The sequence below is a fragment of the Micromys minutus genome, assembly GCF_963924665.1.
Source record: "Micromys minutus genome assembly, chromosome: 13".
Taxonomy (NCBI): Eukaryota; Metazoa; Chordata; class Mammalia; order Rodentia; family Muridae; genus Micromys; species Micromys minutus.
In genome coordinates this window covers 6951870-6973844 of record NC_137982.1, presented here as the reverse complement: position 1 = coordinate 6973844, position 21975 = coordinate 6951870, and the positions used below count along the sequence as shown (strand labels likewise).

At 47.1% G+C, this 21975-nt stretch overlaps 1 protein-coding gene across 1 annotated transcript; it reads right to left on the bottom strand.

The window, feature by feature from the left end:
• Nucleotides 1–8: 8 nt before the first annotated feature.
• Nucleotides 9–6209, bottom strand: TOR1B (torsin family 1 member B). Its single transcript, XM_080927491.1, has 5 exons — nucleotides 5969–6209; nucleotides 5214–5479; nucleotides 3094–3269; nucleotides 2466–2593; nucleotides 9–2232 (listed from the first exon to the last, which is right to left on the bottom strand). Exons 1-5 carry the CDS (start codon nucleotides 6165–6167, stop codon nucleotides 1991–1993), a joined length of 1011 nt encoding a protein of 336 aa, XP_080783617.1. The 5' UTR covers nucleotides 6168–6209; the 3' UTR covers nucleotides 9–1990.
• Between the last annotated feature and the right edge of the window lie 15766 nt (nucleotides 6210–21975).

The following is a 21975-nucleotide window of genomic DNA, read 5'->3' as shown; positions in this document are numbered from 1 at the left end:
CAGGTGTGGAAGGCAAGCAATACTCGGGCCACTCCAGAGCCTGGACTCTGAGCTCAGTTTCCTCCCACACAGACCAGGGGAAAACTTAGGAAAGCGACGTCTCCCAATGCACCACTGCTTTTATTATTTTGCATCCAGCTGTTCATCCCTCTCACAAGCAGGCCACACCAGGCCCTTCAGAGTTGGAGATCAGTAACATCAGTCCAAAGGTAGCCAACACGTGTCCATGTGTTACATCATTGTAAACAGAAAAGCTTGTTTCTTCTTGACCTGGAGCCCAACAGGTTATAAACAGTCATTTGGCGCCAGTCCAATATGGGATGAAAGTCAGCCTTGCCTTGGCAAGTTTTTGTTTGCTTCCTGCTTTGAGACAGGGTCTCTGTACTTGAAGCTCAGCTAACTTTAAACTCCTCTTACATGCTAGGATTACAGGCGTGCACACCACTGGCCTGGTAGTCACTTGTGTGGCCCAGGCTGGCTTCAAACTTGAGACAGTCCTGCCATGGCCTTCCAGGTACTGGGACTAAAGGTGAGCATCACCACACCCAGCTCACCTTGACATTTTAGAAAGACTAGATGTGATTCTCTGTAAGGCATTTCCATGTTATAAAAATATCATTCTCCCACACTCTGTAAACACAGGGCAGTGTTTCCATGTCCGAGGCCGCACTGCAACCATAGGACAGAAGGGTTCACAAGATTGGAATCACAGGCTGTTCCCCCTCAGAACAGTCCAGTACTGCGCCCAAGGCGTCATCCTGAGATTCCACCAGAACCCACAAACTGAGGGCTCTAAAGTGTGCCAATACAGTTCTACTCTACACACTTAGCAATAAAGCCTTTTTTTTTTTTTTTTTTCTGAGAGTTGTGTGTAGCTCAGAATGTTCTCAACCTCAAGATAGTCAAGGAATTCTGAATCCTGATCTTCCCTCTGGGATCATGGGTGTTGTGCCCCCATACCCATCAATAAAAACCTGAGAATAAACCTTATTCTATTTTATGTCCTTCCTAGATTTTTGGGCTTGTTTTTTTTTTTTTTTTTTGAAAAAGGGCCTCTCTGTGTAGTCTTGGCTGTCCTGAATCTCACTCAGTAGACCAGGCTGGGCTTGAACTCAGAGCTCTGCCTGCTTCTGCCTCTCCAGTGCTGGGATCAAAGGTGTGAGCCTGCACACGTGGCACTTGTTTTAAAATGCGTGGCATCTTATATTTTTTACCTAAACTTCAGAAAACATTCATTTTAAATATGTGCATGTCCTTTCAAAAGCCAGCATCTCTGGTGTGCAGCAGACACACTCCTTCCCGTGGATATGGCCAGGTCAGCCGCCTAGAGCTTCTCTCCTATGCATGTGACTGGCTCAGCAGAGCAGCGCTTGACCTTCACAGCAAGTGTAACAGGCAGACAGGGACCAAAGACCGCCCTCAAAAATGACAGCTCATCCTGATGTGGGCAGGGATGAGGCTGGGGTGAATCCACAGGCAGGGCTGTGACCAGCAGTGAGCCTAAGGTATAAACTCAAAGGCTCTGTGTCGCAGCGTGCTTCAGGGGAACCCCCACTGCTCCCACTGACACTTAAGCCAAGGTCAAGCCCACATGCTCCCCTCCAACAGCAAGCATCTGTCAGTGCCAGCTTCTGAAAAGTGAGCACCAGCTCAAGGCAAAAAAAAATACACACACACACACAGCACAGAGGGTGCTCCTGGCAAGAAACCCTGCTTCCCAGGGGCTGCAGCAGGGTGCTACAGGCCCATTAGTGTGGCATCTGAGGCATGGGTGCCACTGGCCACACAGGACCTTTTGGCCTGCGTTCAGACTTTTTTTAGGCACTTGATTCACAGTAACAGTGTGAGTGATGCTGCACTAACAGCATCCCAAGTCCACAGGTGCAAATGTGCAAAGCCCCAAGAGGGGGCTTCAAAGTGCTTCTCCATGGCCAGGCCCTGATTGGGTGAGAGGCTTCCCTGAATCTTCCTACCCCGCTGGGTGAAGAGCTCAGTGGAAATCCAGCCGTGATTGCACGGTCTTGCAGCCTTTGTCAGAGTAGATCTTCTCATCCTTGGGGAAAAAGGTCATTTCGTCTGCCACGCTGGTGACGATGTCCTCATCCACAGTAACCCCTCGGGCCCTCATCTCTGCCCGCACACACATTTTCACGTGTTTGTACTCCAAGGGTAGGAAGGGAATAAAGTAGTCGATGAGGTTTTTGTCTATCAGCCTACTGTGCCACAGGCCACCTGCAGAACAAGACAGTGGGTCTCCTGTCACTGACACCTAGCCATATCCCATCCTTCATGCCTTCACCCTTCCAGAGACTGTCAAGTGACATGTCCCCTCCTAATACCCCAAGAAATCTCCCTATAGCAGCAAAGCCACAAGCAAGGGTGTCGCTGGCTTTGTTAGACACACTGCTGAGAATCCGCTCAATGGCAGCAGAGCACTGGGTTCCCCCACTCCATAGTGGACTCACTGTGCTTGTTGTTGAAGACACCCACAGACAGCACAGGCTCCAGGTCCTTCAGCTGGATCTCTTCCCTTTCTCTTCCTGCCCGCCAGAAGTCCAGGGCCATCTTAGTTATCAGGTCCCCTCCTGCATTGCTGAGGTGGCCAGAGATGCAAAGACCAATGTCACATGTGAAGTATGCCTGTCTCCTTGCCAAATACACAACCCTAAAGCTTTATTCCTTTCCAATGCTAGAACCAACCCTGAGGTCCTGTGCCTGGTAAACAGGTGCCACCCAGCACTATGTGACACTATAGGTCCAGCTCCTAGGTGTGCTACATTTCTAGTGTTCCAAAGCTTTACGTCAGAACTATGCAATGTGCTACCAGACAAGGACAAAAAGCTTGTCTGCCTGCAAGGAATACAAATGCAGAGTTTAGAACTCAAGAGTGGCTGGCAGGGGCACTAAGCGCTGTGCCAGAGAATCACTCTGGCTCATCCCCAACTCCCTTTCTATGCCACAGTAGCATTTCTTTTAGTAGAAAGAAATGAGAAGTGGGCCTATGGCTTTGCCAAGCAGGCACTTCTGTCCCCGATGGCCAGGAGAACCTCATTCTAGCACTTGGAAAGTCCCCGAGGAACCTCGTTGGCTGACCTGAGGAAGATAAAGATGGCTTTTCGGTAGGAAATCCCATCCACCTGCTCATAGTAGTCCAGGAAAGGTTTGATTGCATCAATGATCCCGGGATGCAATTTATCCATCTCGTCAAAGATGAAGACAGAACTGCCACACGCGCTCACGTTGCCTCGGATCCACTTCTGGAGCTGGTCCTAGACCAACCTCAAAGAGAGAGGCAGCTCAGAGGATGTTCTGGGAGGATGAAGGGGAAGAGCTACCTGGGCCTCGAGAAGCCACCAACTGCATGCATGACACTTTCCCAAACTTTATCACAAATGGAAAGGCATCAAAGCCTGGTCACCTGGGACCCAAGTGGCTAAAGGAGAGAACTGACTTCCAAAGGCTACCTGCTGACCTTTACATACATGCCCACAGCTTGGCCCTGTGCATACATCTGTAACCTTTGACTTCCTGCAAAAAATGGAAAGTCCTGAGAACTGCCCAGAAGCTGGCAGGCCAACTCACTCACATGTAGAACAGCAGCCCCAGACAAGGCGCAAGGAGAGAGGCCCTGAGTAGCTTCTGTCATGGTATTTTATCTCAGCAACAGGAAAAGAAACCGAGACACCAGGCACACAGAAATGATAAGACAACTGGATTCAGATCTGCACGATGCTGGGGACCAAGGTTCTGGACTGATGATGAGTAAAGATGCTGCCCTGGCTGGCATGAAAAGCCCTGAGCTACATCCCTAGCCCCTTTTTAAGATGTATTTATTCATTATATACGAGTACACTGTAGTTGTCTTCAGACACACCAGAAGAGGGCATTGGATCCTATTACAGATGCTTGTGAGCCACCATGTGGTTGCTGGGAATTGAACTCAGGACCTCTGAAAGAGCAGTCAGTGTTCTTAACTGCTGAGCCATCTCTCCAGTACCCCCTTGCTTTATTGAAACACCTAAGCAACAACTTCTCATCCCCTAAGTGGGAAAGGCCACAAGAATGCACTACCCACTTTCAATATGGTATTTCAAGAGATCTATAATAAATCTAGAAAACATGAACATTACTTCATGGTGAGCTTGGTGACACAGCACTTCCTCAGCTCCTTCGAATAAACCCGTCCTTCCTTCTGGCACTCCTCCCTGCCTTACAACAGAGATTTCAGTTTCACTTCCTTCTTCCGACTGGGTTTCTGTTTGCTAGCTCCATCTAGTAGGAGGCCTAGCACCAACAAGTGAGAGTCATATGTTAGTCAACAGGTGAAATGTGCAAAGATCTCACAAGGACAAACAGTCTGGAGTTTTGCTTCTGTGAGACATGGGCAAAGCCCAGGCTGCAGCAGAGTTTTAGATGAGGCCATGCCTAAGCAAACTACTTAAGATAGCCCTACCTAACACCCTATGCCCTACTGGGAATGTAAATCCCTTTATGGGTGCGGAGGACAGAGGCCTAGAGATAGGAAGTGAGGAGATCCAGCTGTAAAGGACATTCCCATCCCCTTCTCCCTCCCCCCAGTCTCAAGAATTGAACAATGCTTCCCCCCACACACACACTAGCTGGCTCCATCTTTAAATGTTCATAGCATCCCCTACCTCATTGGATTATTTTGGGAAAGCAATTAAAAAAAAAAAAAGAGAGAGAGAGAGAGAGAGAGAAGGCGGGACACTCCAAGGCATACCTATAATCCCGGCACTTGGAGGTGAAAGTAGAAGGTTAATAAGTTCAAGGCCAGCCTCTGCTATTTAGTGAATTTGATGCCAACCTGGGCTACATTAGACCCTAAGACTACCCTGTCCACCGCCTGCCATAAAATGGGCAAATTGATAGATGCCCGTTAATCTCAGCCCTCAGAATGCTGGGTCCCTAACACCAAACGCAACCCGAGCTGCACAATGAGGCCCTGAGTATCAATAACTAACTAAAGAGAGGCTAAGCATTTCATACCAGCCCCGGAAAGCAGAGGCAGGTGGATTTCTGTGAGTCCCAAGCCTGACAGACCTAGACTGTAAAACTCAGTCAACAAATATATAGTAGAAAGCAAAGCAAAGAGGCCAGATGGAGCAATTTCAAGGCAGAGAAAGAGAGGTAGAGGCCAGAGCTACTGAGCAGGCGCCCGAGGCATATGATCAGAGAGCGGTAGGTTTTCTTGCCTGGTACAGTTTTATCTTCTGCTCATGAGGGAAGTGCAGAGTAGAGACGAACAGGTGGACAAAGTTGCTCTTCAGGCCTTTTGGATAAAGGTTTTCAGCCACAATCTGGCTAACAAAATTCTTGCCCGTGCCAGCCCAGCCGTGCAAGGATAGAGTCAGTGGTTTCTTGGGATTTTTGTTGTTCCTGAAGCCAGTCAATGCCTTGAGAATCACTTCGGTGGCAAGGTGCTGTCCAAACAGCTTCTCTTCCAAGTCCAGCTTGAGGGCTGTGGAGGCCCACCCCGGAACAGAGAGAAAAACACACGTTAAAAAAGTACCTGAAACTGGTCAGAGGCAGTTATCCAGCGGGGAGTCTCTGCCAAGCGTCAGAGTCAAAACCATAAGGATCTACAGTCAGACCCTTAAGTGGCAGTTCTCCTTAATATCTAAGTGTGGAACAAGCTACACAGATTCATTCATTCAAGGAAGAATCATCTCGCGGCTGTGCTCCGGGCTACTTTCCCGCCACCCTGATGGCATGGAAAAAAACTGCAGGAGCCAAGGCGGGCTTTCTGGATGGAGCTGCACGCCCGACACCCACTGGCGGGGCGCAGCGGCTGACCCCGCTGCGTTCGGTTCTCAAGGCGGTCATCGCAAGGAATGCGAAGGTGTGGCGAGGTCTGTCTGTCTGTCTCCCGCGGCGCCACATCCAGCTGGAGAGGGAACCGAGCTCCCGGCGCCCTCCCGCCCGCCCCGACCAGCCCGCGGGCACATACCCGACGTGTTGAGGGGCCGTTCCTCATGGCAGCACTCGGCGAAGCGGCAGTACAAGTCCGTATAGGACAGGTAGCCGGTGAGCGCTGACACGGCCCCGATGGCGATGCCCACGCTCACGGGCTCGAACGCGGCCGCCACATGGGCGGCCAGCAGCGTCCACAGGGCCGTGGAGCCACCAAACGCCCCGATTAGTCTCATCTCACAGAAGGACGCTCACCGACACTGCGCTCCGAGCGGAGGATTCAGTCCCAGCGGAGCAATAGCCCCTACTTCCGGCACGGCGCGTCACTTCCGCTTAGCCCGAAAGCCGCCTTGTTGGAAAGGGGCGGGGAGACTATAGGCGCCATCCTTTTGAGTGTCAGGAAACACTCTAGAGACCAGTAAAGGAATTTCGCTCCCATCTTTTGTAGGTGTTTGTTCGTTCGTTTGTTTTACAAACACATATATGTATATATGAGACGGGGCATGGGGAGAGAGAAAGAGAGAGGGAGAGAATGCAGAGATGGATCCGTTGTTAGGAGCACTGACTTGCTCTTCAGAGGACTTGGATTTAATTCCCACATCCCTGTTTTGTAATGGTCTCTAAGCAGTTCTAGAGGCTCTGCCACCCTCTTCTGGATTCTGTAAGCTCTGTACACACACGGTCCACAGACAGTCATACACGCAAAATGATAAAATTAATTGTAAAAATAAGAAATACGCATAAAAATCAAAAGCCAGATTAGCTTCCCAGCATTCACCATCTGGTGGCTTATAACTGCCTGTACCTCCAGACATCCTGTTCTGAGTTTTGTGGGCACCTCCAGTTTCGGTGCCTAGACATAAGTTCAGGCATGCAGATGCATATAAAATAATAATACATAAATAAATAAAATCATAATAATAATAGCAACAATAATGTGTATTTCTGGCAAGAGAGAACATGTGTGCACATGTATGTGTGTATACATAAGACTTGGAGCTAGGGTTGTGCTGTCCGGAGGGGTGGGTGTTACAAGCCAGCACTTGGCCGTCCTACCTAGAGTTTACTATGGATGCTGGGAACTCCACCTCTGGCCCCTGTGCCTGTACAGCAAGAGTTCTTACCCAGCACAGCCATCTCTACCTACTTTCTTTTTTTTTTTTTCCTTCTTCAACAACTACTCTACCACTAAGTTACACCCACAACTCTTAGGACCTTTTTAAGAGGCTCTGAGAACCCCAAACTTGCCTTTTCTCATATCACCTGGACTGTGATGGGCACTCCTTAGATCTGCTCACCCCCAGCCTCCCCGAACAGCTACTGAGTCCTCATGGCTGAGCACTAAGGATATAGAGCACACAGAGACTCCCTGGGGGTTCACAAGTAACTCAGACATTTGTTCACGTGCATGCTTCAAGGTGGGACCTGGGCTGCCTGCTGGGAAGACAGTTGGTCCTGCCTTTCAGGACATACAGGTTGTGGGGGAAGACAAGCAAGGAACAAGTCATCAAAGTCCAGGGACCATGGAGCAAGGAAAGCCTTTGCCTAAGCTGGAGGTTAGCGGTATTATCCAATCAAAAACCTACGGAGTTGGCCAAGCAAAAAAGCAAGTGGTTGTTGTGTGGCCTATGTAGAGTTTGTAAATGGCCAGTGTGGGATGTTGGGATTACTCCCACACATAGTTATTATAGCAACTTGCTAAAGAGTTTGAAGCCATGGGCTTTTAATAGGGACAATGCAATCAACTTGGAGATCACCCCCCAAGGAAATAGATTGTCACAGTGGTCCACACATACTTGATCCAGGCTTTGCCAAACTTGGATGAGTTCCTTCTGCAACTACTCTGCCACAAATAACTCATGGACTCTGGCTCTGTGTGAGACCCAGCACTGTATACATCACATACATCAGGCTTACAGCAGGGGACAGGACAGGTGTGGTTCCTGACCTCACAACAGAACCACTAACCAGGACTGTCCTCATTTTGGGGGTAGTGGGTTAGGGCAAACGTTAAGGCCTGCAGAACCTCAGCAGGCTAATCTCAGTCACCTGTCCTAGTGCCCTAACTAAAGAGATGTTTGCAAGTGGGAAGCAGATAAAAGTTTCCATTAAGGTGTCACTTTAGGAGTAAGAGCAGATGTGGGGGGGGGGGGCAGGTGACCTCCAGACCATCTTCTGGACACTGACATGAGCTTCCCGTTTATATAGAGGAAGAACTGGGATAAGGGACAAGAGACAAGCCTAGGTAAGCAGTCCTGGTCAAAGGGTGGTCTGGTTGATCATTATCTCTGTTCTAGTTTTGGATGATGGCTCACAGGTGTTGTTAAAAGTCATGGGGCACCAATGTTGTTAAAAGATGAGGCCCTGGGTTTCGGCACCAATGTTAGGGAAAGTATGAAGAGAGTGAGGAGGGGATATGGCCCATGGAGGTGCGGCAAGGCCTGGGGGCAAGGGAGATGCCTCTGGAGGGCCCATGTTGGAAATCCCAGCCACACAAAGATATAGTACAGAATAGAGTTTATTCAGGTCATGGGAGAGTTAAGAGGGTAGTAGAGGCAGAGAGAGAGAGGGGAACAGAGGAGTAGAGGCCAGCCATGAGCACGTGGAGGGAGAGGGGGAAGGGAGGGGGAAAAGGAAGGGTAAGGAGGGGGGGAGAGAAAGGCTGCAAGCACAAGAGACCAAGAGAGAGAGAGGAGGAGGGAAGCAGTCCCTTTTATAGTGTCAGGTCACAGGGACAGAGTCACTGAGGGGTGGGATTTACAGAATCCCAACAACAGGAGTCCATATTGACTGAAGGAACAAATCAGTTCTCAGAGGATTGTTCCAGCTATCCCGTCGGAGAAAACCACACCCACAGGATGGCAAGTTTGCTCGCCTATGCTTGGGGTTGTAGTTAGGTCCCTTGTCATAATGTAATTGATTGATCAGTCCTGCTTCAGGATTCCAAGCTGAAGTGTTAGGAAGATGGCTGGAACTTATTTTGGCAATCTGACAGTAAGCACATGCCTTTAATACTCAGGAGGTAGACATCTCAGGAGGGTGGATCTTAGCATTTCAGGATAGCCTGATCTACAAAGTGAATTCCGGGACATCTGTGGCCACAAACCAAATTGTAGCTCTAAGTAATCTCAACAACTGTGGAGAGTTTTATGGCACCATAGGAGTGTTGGTGTGGTGCGGGTAACATCACCAAAACAAAAGAAACTCCAGGGAGGAATCTGGCTCTGGCCCTAGGCTCTGGAAACTGGCCTGGATTAAGAACATTTACATTTGAAGCTTTGGGCAGAACATTTACATTTGAAGGTCTTGGAGCTGGCTCAGTGGATATAGGTGTGACAGTCCCTTTGTCTCTTGGAAGTTCCTTTTTTCTCTGTCTCCCAGGCCCTGCCCCAGAAAGATGTTTACAGGATATTTGATTATTGGCTTGTTTGTTGCTTGACACAGAACTGATCTTATCTTTCTGCATGTAATTAAAGTGGTTTAAAAGAGGACTGAATAATAAAAATCTTGCTTCAGCCTCCGAACTGGCTCGAGTCATGTTATTGTTAGGAAAGAGATGAAGAGAGTGGGGGAGAAGGGGTATGCTCCATGGAGGTGCAGTGAGGCTTGAGGGGGGGAAGGAGGATGCCTCTTGGGGACCCCTGTTGGGAATCCCTTTCCCCCTGAGGGTCCTGCAAGACAACATTATTGTACAGAACAGTTTATTCAGGGTTTAGGGGAGTTAAGAGGCAGAGAGAAAGGGAGGGAGGGAGGGAGGGAGGGAGAGAGAGAGAGAGAGAGAGAGAGAAATAGAGAAGTAGAGGCTGGCCATGAGCACTTGGGGGGGAGTGGGGAGGGGGCAGGTAGCCTTTTTTATAGTGCCTGATAGCTGTGGGGTGGGGTATATCTGGCTATTACCTGGTAACTATGGGTAATACAGAATTACAGAATCCCAACAGTTATAGTTTGTCTAATTGTCCTGGGGAACCTGTTGTTTGACCGACCTGGTCTTGGTCAAACAACTGAGAGACTGAGGCTACAAAATGGGAATTAAAGGTCATCCTTGGCTACACAGTGAATTGGTGAGGAGAACTGCATGGTCCTTAGGTGACCAGGTCCCATGGTCTTGTCCATTTTGGTAGTTCTGGTTGTTGAGATTCTGTAAGCCCCACCCCTCAGTTACCTGGCAATAGCCAGGTATGCTCTGCCCCAGTGACCTGACACTATAAAAGGGGCTGCTAGCCCCCTCCCCTCCCTCTTGTTCTCTTTCTCTTGCTCTTCCCCCCTTACCCCTCCTCTTCCCCTTCCCTCCCCCCTCCCACATGCTCATGGTTGGCCTCTACTCCTCTATTCCTCTCTTCTCTCTCTCTCTTTCTCTCTCTTTCTCTCTCTGCCTCTACTACCCTCTTAACTCTCCCATGACCTAAATAAACTCTATTCTGTACTATACCATCATGTGACTGGTCCCTCAGAGGGAGGAATTCCCAACATGGGTCCCTCAGAGGCATGCCCCTTCAGGCCTCACTGCACCTCCATGGGCCATATCCCCCCATTCTCTTCATCCTTTTCCTAACATTGGTGCCAAAACCTGGGATGTCATCTTGGTTTTTTTTCCTTATAACTTTATTTTTTAAAAAAACAGAGATACATATACAGATTTTAGAAGGCATTTTTACATAAAACTATATGAATATATTTTTGTCAGTACTTGATTTTTTTAAGGTTTAATATTATGCATTGAAATCTTACTAGTTACCATAAGCATAAAGTACATGTAAAACAAAACATAACATGGAAATAGTCAACGTTTTCTTGGTGTATATAGATTAAATATAATGACTTTTAAATACCAAGAATTGCCACAAGGCTATCTTCTTAGCTCTTGAGTAATTAATGATTTAAGGTCTAGGTGAACCCCACTCTGAGAGGGTGCTATACACTTATTGTTTTTTTTTTTTGTTTTTTTCTAAGAAGGACTGAGGCTTCCACTTTTTGGCCTTTCTGTTTTTGAGCTTCATAAAAAATATGGAATGCTTCACGAGTTTGCATGTCATCCTTGCGTAGGGGCCATGGGAATCTTCTCTGTATCGTTCCAATTTTAGTATATGTGCTGCCGAAGCGAGCATGGGACATCATCCTTTGACATGATAGGTAGCTAGGGTAACCAAGGCTTAAGAGCCACAGATTCAGCGTCAGGTGAGCATGCTTGCTTCCAAGATGGTACGTACCTTCCTGCTATGTTCTCCATGCAGAAGGTTTGAAAGGACAAAGAGGGGTCTCCCCAGTGTTAAGCCCATGTGTGACTGTCTCAGCTTCAGAACTAGCCAGCCAGCCCACTTCTCTCCTCCCTGCCTCTGTCTCTCCGTCTCTCTCTGTGCATACACATGCATCTGAATATTTGTGTGCATCTCAATATTTGGTGTCTTTGCCAACTCCTTTTCCTCACTTTTTCCAAGACAGCATCTCAATACATATCCCTGGCTGCTCTTGAACTGACTATGTAGACCAGGCTAGTTTTGAGACTTGAACTCACCTCTTCCTCCCCAGCACTGAGATTAAAAGATTTTGCTCCCCTGTCTGTGCCTGGCCTTCTGCCTTCTCTTTTTGGGGGCTCCATCTTTTCTTGTCCTTTGTCTTCTGTTTTGAGACAAGATCTCACAGACTCAGAAGCTTATCAGTTTGGCTAGACAAGCTGGTCAGTAAGCTCCAGGGTTCTACCTATCTCCATCCCTCTACACCCCCCCCCCCCGTTGCCAGGGTTACAGAGGCAGGCGTGCAGCAGTGCCTGGCTTTTTTATGTGGGTGCTAAGGATCTGAACTCAAGTTTTTTGCATTGGAGCCATCTCCAGTGCTCTTAAAGCCCACAGGCCATGCCTACTCCTACAGGGCCTCACCTCCTAATAGGGACACACCTACTTCAACAGGGCCATACCTTCTAATAGTGCCACTCCCTGGGCCAAGCATATACAGACCATTACAACTTCCCATGGCTGCACTCCAAGGGACACACTAGGCTTCCTCAGCTGCATAAAACTTGTCAGGTGGCCCTGGAACCAAGATGCTACTGCAGGGATGGGGAGACAGTACGGGTGGGGTAGCAATGGGGGTGTGGAAGGAAGTCCTATGGTCTTTTCTTGACTTAAGCCAGGTGTCTGCAAGCTCTGAGACAGAAGACTTCTCAAGGATACATATGAATGAAACGTGGAGGATCGTGGTTCCAGAAACTCAACCTCTTCCCATTTCCCAGTGGTTTCTGGCACTACGGAGAGAGAAAATGTCACATGGTCACTTTCTCCATGAACATACAATGTGGCTGGAATAGGAAATGAGAGCCTTGCCTACCCGCCTCACTGAGATACATGCCAAGGGTGGATGCAGTGGCTCAAGCCTTTGATTCCAGAAAGAGAGGACAGGCTATCTCTGTGGGTTCAAGGTTGTCCTAGTCTACAAAGTCAGTTCCAGGCTAAACAGAGTTATGTGATGAAACTCTATCTCAGAGTGGGCACAGGGGAGATGTTTACAGCAAAGAAATGGCTCAGCAGTTAAAGAAATAAGCTGCTTTTGCAGAGGATACATTTAATTCCCAGCACCCACATCAGAGAGCTCACAGCCATCTCTAACTAGCTCTAGGAGACTCAATGCCTCTGACCCCTAAAGAGACTTGCACTTATGTATGTACACACACACACACACACACACACACACACAGAGAGACAAAAACACACAGAGACACAAACACAGACACACACATAGACATACATACACAGACACACACACACATACACACATACAAAGACACACACACAGACATACACACATAGAGACACACACACATGGGCATACACACACACAAAGACACATACACACAGATATACACACACAGGGACACACACACATAGACATACACTCACAGACATAAACAGACACACACACATAGACACACACAGACAGACACACACAGATATACACACATAGAGACACACACAGGCATACACACGCAGAGTCATACACATAACTAGAAAAATAAGCATAAAGATGCATTTCTTAAATTTCTAACCATTTGGGGCTGGAGAGATGGCTCAGTGGTTAAGAGCACTGACTGCTCTTCCAGAGGTCATCAGTTCAATTCCAGCAACCACATGGTGGCTCACAACCATCTGTAATGGGATCTGGTACCCTCTTCTGACCTGTAGGTATGACATGCAGGCAGAACACTGTATACAAAATAAATGAATAAATCTAAAAAACAAAAATCTAACCATTTGACTACTAATAGTAATTAATTTAACAAGATGTGTTACTGTTGTTTGTGGGCAATTGTATACTAAAAAATAATTCTCAAAATCTAAACACTGATTGCTCTGTGGTCACCAGAAAAAAAAAAAAAAAGTAAATTTTAGAGTGTGCCTGGGATCCTACCATGTAGGAGGCTGAGGTAGGAGGAGGGCCATAAGTTCAAGGCAATCCTGAACCACATGCTGTGTGCCAGGACATCCTGTGCTACAGATTTTGTTTGTTTGTTTTGTGATGGGGTCTCATTATGCAGCCCTTGCTGTCCTGGAACTCACTGTGTAGACCAGGCTGTCCTGGAACTCACTGTGTAGACCAGGCTGTCCTGGAACTCACTGTGTAGACCAGGCTGTCCTGGAACTCACAGAGATCTGTCTGCTTCTGCCTCTGGAATTAGAGGCGTGCACCAGCACGCCCAGTTCATCGGGGCTACAAACAGACCCTGTTTTTAAAAATAAAATCCAGCCAGGCATGGTAGTGGATCTCTTTGATCCCAGCACTCAGAGGGGCAGAGGTAGACAAGATCTCGGTGAGTTCCAGGCTGTCCTGGTCTACATATGGAGTTCCAGGGCTACACAGCAAGACTCTGACTCAACAAACAAACTCATCAGGCAAGATGGCTTGTGGGTGAAGGGGCTTGGCACCAAGCCTTGACATCTGAATTTAACTGCTAGGCCACATGGTGTAAGCAAGAGGCCAATGTCCATGAGTTGTTCCTCTACTGCCATGTGCCCCCCATAGCAGGTTCTCTCTAATACACACACATGAGTAACTCTAATGAAAACAAAACCCCCTGCAGCCTGTAAATGTGTGGGGTCTGAGGATATAGCTCTTGTTGGCGTGCTTTCTGAGCACCCAGCACACACTGGGTTCAGTCCCCAGCACCACATCAAATTGGACATGATGACAACACATGTCTGTAACCCGAGTGCTTTGGATGTTGAGGCAGGAGAGTCATTCTTGACTACACAGTGAGCTGGAAGCTGATGAATCCGAAATTTGGGCTTGGGTGGAATTCAGTTTGCCTGGGAAAAAACTAATCCATGATCTGCTTGACTCTGTAACCCAGGCTGGTCCTGAAGTTATAATTCTCCCACTCCTGCTTCTTGAGGAGCTGGGATTATAGGTCTGCACTTTGTGTACATGAGTGTTCATGTGGACTACATATGTGCACAAGCATGTAGAGGCTAAAAGTCAACCCTACAAGTCACAAGTCCTACCCTTTGGGAGCCACCCATCTTTCTCAGTTTTGTTTTTGTTTCCATGTATGTATGCATGTGTGTATGTGTACATGTGTGTTCACATGTGAGTATGTGCTATGTGAGCCAGAGATAGACATCATATGTCCTTCTTGCTCTCTCTCCACTTCGTAACCTGAGACAGTCTTCCCTGAACCTGGAGCTCACCAATTCCTCTAGACTGGCCGGTCAGCAGGGATCTGCCTGTCTCTCCCTCCAGAGATGGCCACTGCCTCTGGCTTTTACATGGATGAGAGAACATCGTCCCACCTCTACCTTATTATTTGAGATAAGGACTCTCACTGGCCTGGAACTCCACCTCAGGAGTGCTGGGATTAAAAGCGTGTGGTAACAGTGCTAGGCCATCCTCCACTTTTCCTGTGGGTGCTGAAGCAACTCTTGCTGTCATACTTGTCTTATGCCTGGTACCTACAGCTACATCTTCCCAGCCCCCCGCCCCACCCCCTGCTCCCCGGCTCCATTTCATAGATTAAAAGGAACAACAATGACAAAGGCCAGGAAGGTGACTCTGCTTTGGGCAGGACTCTAAATTTGGTTTGGACGCTAACTGAGAATTTTCAGGACCAGAGACAGCGCCCCGTGGTCCTCACCTGTTTGCCAGGAGAGCAGGGGATGTGAGGCTGTTGAGAAGATCCATGTACTTCTACCAAACGAGCACTAGATGGGGGCAGCGAGCTGCAGGTCTGTGGCCTCGCAGATGCTCTCAAGTCTCTTTCTCTTGGTTGCACACCGGGAATGAACTGGGTATGGGGGTGTGTCAAAAGTCATGCTGTAACTTCTGGGAAGGGCGCATGAGTGTTTTACGAATAGAGCTCTTTGTGGTAAGGGCCTTGGAGAACCCTGTCCACTTGGCAAGGACCTGTGGAAACGATACTGCGGACCCTGTGCCGATCCCAGGAAGCACACGTGCTTTGAACCCTTTTGACTTTCACTGTAGTAATTTTTAGTTTGGCTTTATTAGTCATGATTATAGCTGAGTTTATGATGAAGCCAGAGCTTTTTCTCGGAACACGGAAACCGGTTCTCCTGGCTCCTCCTGGCTGCCTCTGTAGTCACCTGGAGAAAGCAGGAGGAGGAAGTACTAAGGTTAATGATCCTTACTTACTTAACTGTTTTTTTTAGGGGGGGTTGGTCCATTTGTTTGGTTTTTTTCAAGAAAGTTCTACATGCCAAGAACTTAGGAAGAAATAAAGGGCATAAAGGTCAAACATCCTTCCGGTGCCAAAAAAATTGACAAAAATCTAAATCTCCTAGTCCCTTTGGAGGTAAAAGTAGAAACTGCCAGGAAGAATAGAAACTTAGTCCCAGCAGTTAAAAGTCGGGTATCAATCTTACCATTCTGGAAATGTGTGTGTGTGTGTGTGTGTGTGTGTGTGTTGCATATATATGCTTCATATCATAAAACTACTGCTTACATAAAAGTAATACGCAGACTATTTAGAAATTTAGACTTATACCTGGAAAATATCATCTTAGGTATGGTTATCATCCCTTCTGCTGACTTCAAAAATGTAAAAACACCATGCTGTTAAAGACTAACTATGGGACTTGAATGTCTTTCATTTTGTAACCACATGTCTGCAGCCAACAGTTCACATAGGGTGTGTGCCTGGTTAGATACGATCATTTGGCTTACAATGTAAAATTCATGCTTAGATGCATGCTAAAGGCTAATACATGCTTAGATGCAGGGTAAAGGTCCAATAATGATGACGACAAGGGAGAAGAGGAGAAGAAACTAAAATGGGTACATGTTTATGGATACAATTTTAGGCGCGCGGGGGGGGGGGGGAGTGAGGTTCTACCCCACTCTGTCTCAAATGAGACAGCTCCTGAATAAGAGACGTAGAAACCGGGTATTTCATTTAAAAGTGCGGACAGTGTGCTGGGCAGGTTCTGGGCTTGTTTAACCCTACATGTCAATCAGAGGCCCCGTGTTTCTTGCAGTTTGAGTCTTGCCTGGCTTGCTCTGTTCCTCAGAGCGGGCTTCTCTTGGTCTTGTGCTCAAGCTCTATTCTGCCTCCAGACAACCTCCTGCTACCTTTTTCCTTTCCTTGGTCCCTGAGACACACTACTCAGTCTCAGTCCCGCCTTCCCCTCTCTTCTGCCCAGTCACAGGCAGGCGCTAGCCTTCTGTTGCCCAATCAGAGATCATCGAGGAGCATTCTTAGCAGCACATTGGTCAACATGGTCGGTGCCCATGTCCAGACTGTAACCTGATCTTGGGGCACAGAATTCAGCGTCTGAATACAGGGCGCTTGCTGGAGAACAACCCCAACAAATGTTAAGGATTTTTGGAAAACGATGAAAGAAATGCTTTGAAACTAACTCTGGAACATGTATAAAGACAGCGCGAACTATTCTAGCCGCTTGCTTGAAGGGCAACTGGTGGTCAATTGTCTTCATTCTCCCAGATGCCACACCTCCGTCCTACATCCTAGAACTCCACTGAAGGGGGACCGCGGCAGGTGTGGAAATATAAACAATGATTTAGCGGGGAGCGGGGGGGGGGACCAAGTCCCAGATTACTGTCACTGTGCGTGTGAATGGTGTCTGTGTGGACATCCATGCTGAGGCGTGTCTGTTGGAGGTCACGGAGTTGGTTCTCTCCTTCTGCCTTCAAATAGTGTGATGGTTTGAATGAGATGTCCCCCCAGCCCATAGGCTCTGAGGTTTAAAGCATAGTCCCCATTCAGTGGCCCTGTTTGGGTAGGTTTAGGAGGTGCAGCTTGTCGGAAGGAAGCATGTTACTGAGACAGCCTTTGAGGTTACAATAGTCAGTAGACTCTCCAGTTTGTTCTCAGCTTCCATGTCTAGCTAACTTCTTCAATGCCGTACTGGTTACTACAGACCTTAACTCTCTAAAGTTTAATGTAAACCTTTCTTTCTCCAGGTTGTACTGGTTGTGGAGTTTTGTCACAACAAAAAGGTGACTAATCCCATGGACTCCAAGTCATACAACTCAGACTTGCATGGCAAATGTTTTTACCCACCGAACCATTTTTCTGGCCTCCCGAGCTGATTTTTAAATTTTTATTATTTTATGTGTGTAATCCGCAGACCAGATTCAGGAGGTGACTGTGACCCAGAGCCAAGATCCTACAAAGCTTTTAAACCTGAAATCCACAACTATCTGTGCCAAGTTATTTCTCCAATCAGGATTTAGGGACGGGGACTTCCTTAGGAACATGTCTTTGCTGTGCATTTATCCTGTCCTTATTGGTTGGGTTACTCAGCTGTGGCAGTGACTTGCCTAACATTCAAGCTTAATGTGCCAACCAGGATGTCAGTGAAACCATGTACGTGACTCTTTCTGCCAAGTAGGATGACAGTTCCCAGGGAGGTCTTGGGAACTTTACTCATCCCTACTCAAAATGGAAGTCTTAATCTAAATGGCTTCTTATATTGGTGCCGGTGTCTCTCTTTTGTTAGGGTCCACCCCAGGGGCAGCTTATAAAAGCAAAACCCGTAAAAGCTTATACACAGGTGAAGGAAGTGCTGCCGGGTGGTTGGTTCAGATCCAAGCCTATTGCAGCTAAGTATGCAAAGCAGTTCTAGCTGACCTCTATTGTGATTGGTTTCCAAGATCAAAACACAGCACATAACAGACTCTGCAATCCACTCAGGCATGAGAAAGGTTCCGTATATCATTAGTAACAAACAGCACAAAACGGCAGGCTTAGACAGGTAACAGCTATCTAGGCCTTGACATTTTCCCTAGAGCCAAAGACCGAGCAATGATCAGCCCATTGTAAACCTCCAACCTGGTCAGGCTTTCTCCCAGACAACATTTCCATCTTCCTTGCAGGGTTTCTTTTTTGTTTGTCTGTTTTGTTTTTTGTCTTTTCTTGTTCCTGTTCTCTTCTCCTGAAGCTTCATGGCTCCTCTTCCTTCACTTTCTGTCTCTTTCCCCTCCTAGAACTGGAGGTCCCACCTTATGCTCTCTAAAGCTCCGGATTGGCTCCTTGGCTTTTGTTGGCAAGGCAGAAAATGAATAGGGAGCAATGTTTATACAAACAAGACAGGAGCATCTAAGAATAATCATAACAAAGCCATGTCCAGATCAAAACCAGATGGTGGGATAGAGAAATCAGCATTTAAAATAACACCAGGGGGAACATTACACAGTGTACAAAAACATTTTGCCAACAAACAAGTGCTCTGAACTGCTAAGCCATCTATCCAGCTCCCATTTTTTCTTCTTTTAATTACATTTGGCCAAATGTGGCGGCACAGGCCTTTAATCCTAACACTTGAGATGTAGGAGAATCTCTGTGGGTTTGACACCAGGCTGGTCTACATAATGAGTTCCAGACCAGCCAGAGCTACAGAGAAACAACAACAACAACAACAGCAAAATACATTTGTTTATTTTATTGTGTGTTGTGGTAAATATTAAAAAAATACTTGAATACTAGACCTGGTTGTTACTCTGCCACACAGTCCGAAAGCTGCCCTCTCCCAGCAGTCTCTCTTGTAGCAGCCCTCCCTCTCCACTTGGTCTCCTAGGTGGTTGGTTACCATGCCTGGCACACACACATCTCATTCTGCAGGCCCTGCCAGATCTGCATGCTCCAGCTGCCTCTCAGCCATTGCTTTCACACACTGTCCTCCACAGCCTGGTAAAAACATGACTCAACAACAATCAATAATTTATCAAACAGATTTATATGTTAAGTTCTCAATCTACAATCCATCCACACAATAAGTTTACAACCAGTTGACAAAGATATAAACCGCCCACTTAGATAAGGTAAATTGACCTATAGAAAATATACATAACTACCTATGGTACTCAGAGCCAAGCAGACGGAGATGGGTCATCTTCATCTTCCATGTTGAATCTCCTCCTCTTTCCTTCCTCTTGCCTTACAAAAACCTTATCCCTGCCCCACTCTCTACTATCCAATCATGTATTGCCTTGACATCAACCTACAATTGTGTATGGGTATGGAATTACATTTATTTGTTTATTTTATTGTATATGTATATAGGTGTGTGTGTCATAGTGCAAGTGTGAAGGTTAGGGGACAGCTCTGGGGAATCTGTTTTCCCTTTCGTGATGACTGTTCTTGGTTGTCAACATGACTACATATGGAGTTAACAAAAACCCAGGCTGCTGAGTATTTCCCAGGACTTACCCTGAGTGGATAATTTGAAGTGGGGAGAACCACTTTAAATCTGGGCCACGCCTTCTGCTGACAGCCTATTTAAAGGACGTGAGCAAGAGAAATGTTTGCTCTTTGCCTGCTTGTCCTCACTTTCACTCTCCATTTCAGTATCTTCGCAGGATCTGGAGTCTATTTCTTCAGGATTCCAGCAGATACTAAAGACCTGCTGAGACTTCCAGCCCCATGGAATGAACATCTACTGGATTCATGGACTTTGCATTGGTAGACGGCCATTGTTGGACTACTTTAGGCATGCTGTTGTGCACTGTGAGATTATTCCTGTGTGATTCAAACGCTGATTTCCCTGCCCTCTCATCCTGTTTCAATCAGAATGCCGCATTGTGCTGCTTATACCAAGAATCTCCTGCCCTAAGTTTGTGTAAACAGTTTTTACCATTTATTTGCTGCCTTGTCAATAAATGCTGAACACCCAATGGCTGGGCAGAGAGGGAATAGGGTGGGCGGGACTTCCACCAGCCAGGGGAAGGAGCCGGGGAGGATGAGCTGGGATTTGAAGCCATGAGGGAGGGATCTGGAGAAAGTCCATGGAAACATCAAAATCCCAAAGAGCCAGATCAATAAAAATAAAAAAATAGCATAATAAAATTGTATTATAATAAAATAATAAAAGATCATGGAAATTTGGCTGGGAGGTGCCCAGATTAGCTTAGGGGTTAATATAAATTAGACGGCCCAGATATTGAGGTGAGGTTTTAAAATAAGTCTTAGTCTCTGTGTAGTTATTGGGAACGGCTAGGATAAAGACATACAGCCACCAGATTAATTGGCTGGTTATATTTATATTAAAATAATTCATTTTACAAACTAGTCAGATAACAACCTGATGGCACCCTAACAAATACCCTTTATACTGAAACATGTTTCCTTCCTGTGGGCTCTGGGGATCAAATTGTCACTTTAGAGCAAGTGCCTTTCCCTGCCGAGGTTTGTTTCTATAGAATCTTTTCTGTTTGTTTGATACATCCCAGGTAACCTAGCCTTGAACTCACTGTGCAGCTGAGGATGACCTTAGATTTCTAATCCTTCTGCCCCCTCCTCCCTCACACCCGGGTATGTACCACACCTATGTCTCTAAAGGCTTAACGGTTGTAGACGAGCCTTCTGACTGCCTTGTTGATCTCTAACTGGGACAATGAACTCATTTGAAGTGCACAGCGTGGTAAGTGCTACCCCCCCACCCCCACAGAATCATTTCTACACACAAGACGATGACAGTGGCCACCCTCTCACGGCTTCCTTCTGCCATGCTGTCCCTCCTCCATCTGTCCCCTCGCAGTCCTCCCTGTCAGCCAGTGTTCTGTTCTCTGTCACTACTGTTTTGTGTGCTTGTTGTTTGCCACTGTATCCTCGAGGTTTTCCAGAGGAAGAGAGTCCAGAATGAACACAGTGACCACACTAGCTAGTGAGAGTTAACTCAACACAAGCTGGAGTCGTCTGCCGGAGCTAACCTCAGTAGAGGGAAGACCTCCATCGGCTTGGCCTGTGGGCTTTTCTGTTTGGCTTTTACTAGCTTATCAGAGGGAGGTCCTGTCACATCCAGATTTCTACTATTTCTTATATTTCTACTATTTCTATTTTTACCTACTGAGCCAGCCCCCATCTCTTACACACACACACACACACTGTTTGTTTGTTTGAGAATAGTGTCTTACTATGTAACTCAGGCTGACCTCAAACACTCAGAAATTTTTCTGCCTTATCCCAGCATGCAAGAATTACAGGTATGCGGCTGGAGAGATAACTCAGTAGTTAAGAGCACTGACTGCTCTTCCAGAGGTCCTGAGTTCAAATCCCAGCAACCACATGGTGACTCACAACCATCTGTACTGGAATCTGATGCTCTCTTTTAGTGTGGCTGAAGACAGTGACATGTACTCATGTATATTAAATACATAAATAGAATTACAGAGGTATTTATCACCACACCTTGCTCAAATTTCCAATTGTTTGTTTGTTTGTTTGTTTGTTTGTTTGTTTGGTGTATGCATGCTTGAGGCCAAGTCTAGTGTAGCTCAGACAAGCTCTCAACTCCCTGTGTAGCCAAGGGTACTTTAGCCACTGAGCCATCTCTCCAGCCAAACTGTAGCCATCTTGACTAGTAACTTCGATGGTCCATGATGATTGTGAGTACTGTCCACCTCCCAGAAGGTTTCAGCAGTGGGTACTAACAGGCAAAGGGCTGTGGACAGTGGGTACTAACAGGCAAAGGGCTGTGGACAGTGGGTACTAACAGGCAAAGGGCTGTGGACAGTGGGTACTAACAGGCAAAGGGTTGTGGACAGTGGGTATTAACAGGCAAAGGGCTGTGGACTCCTTACTCTGGC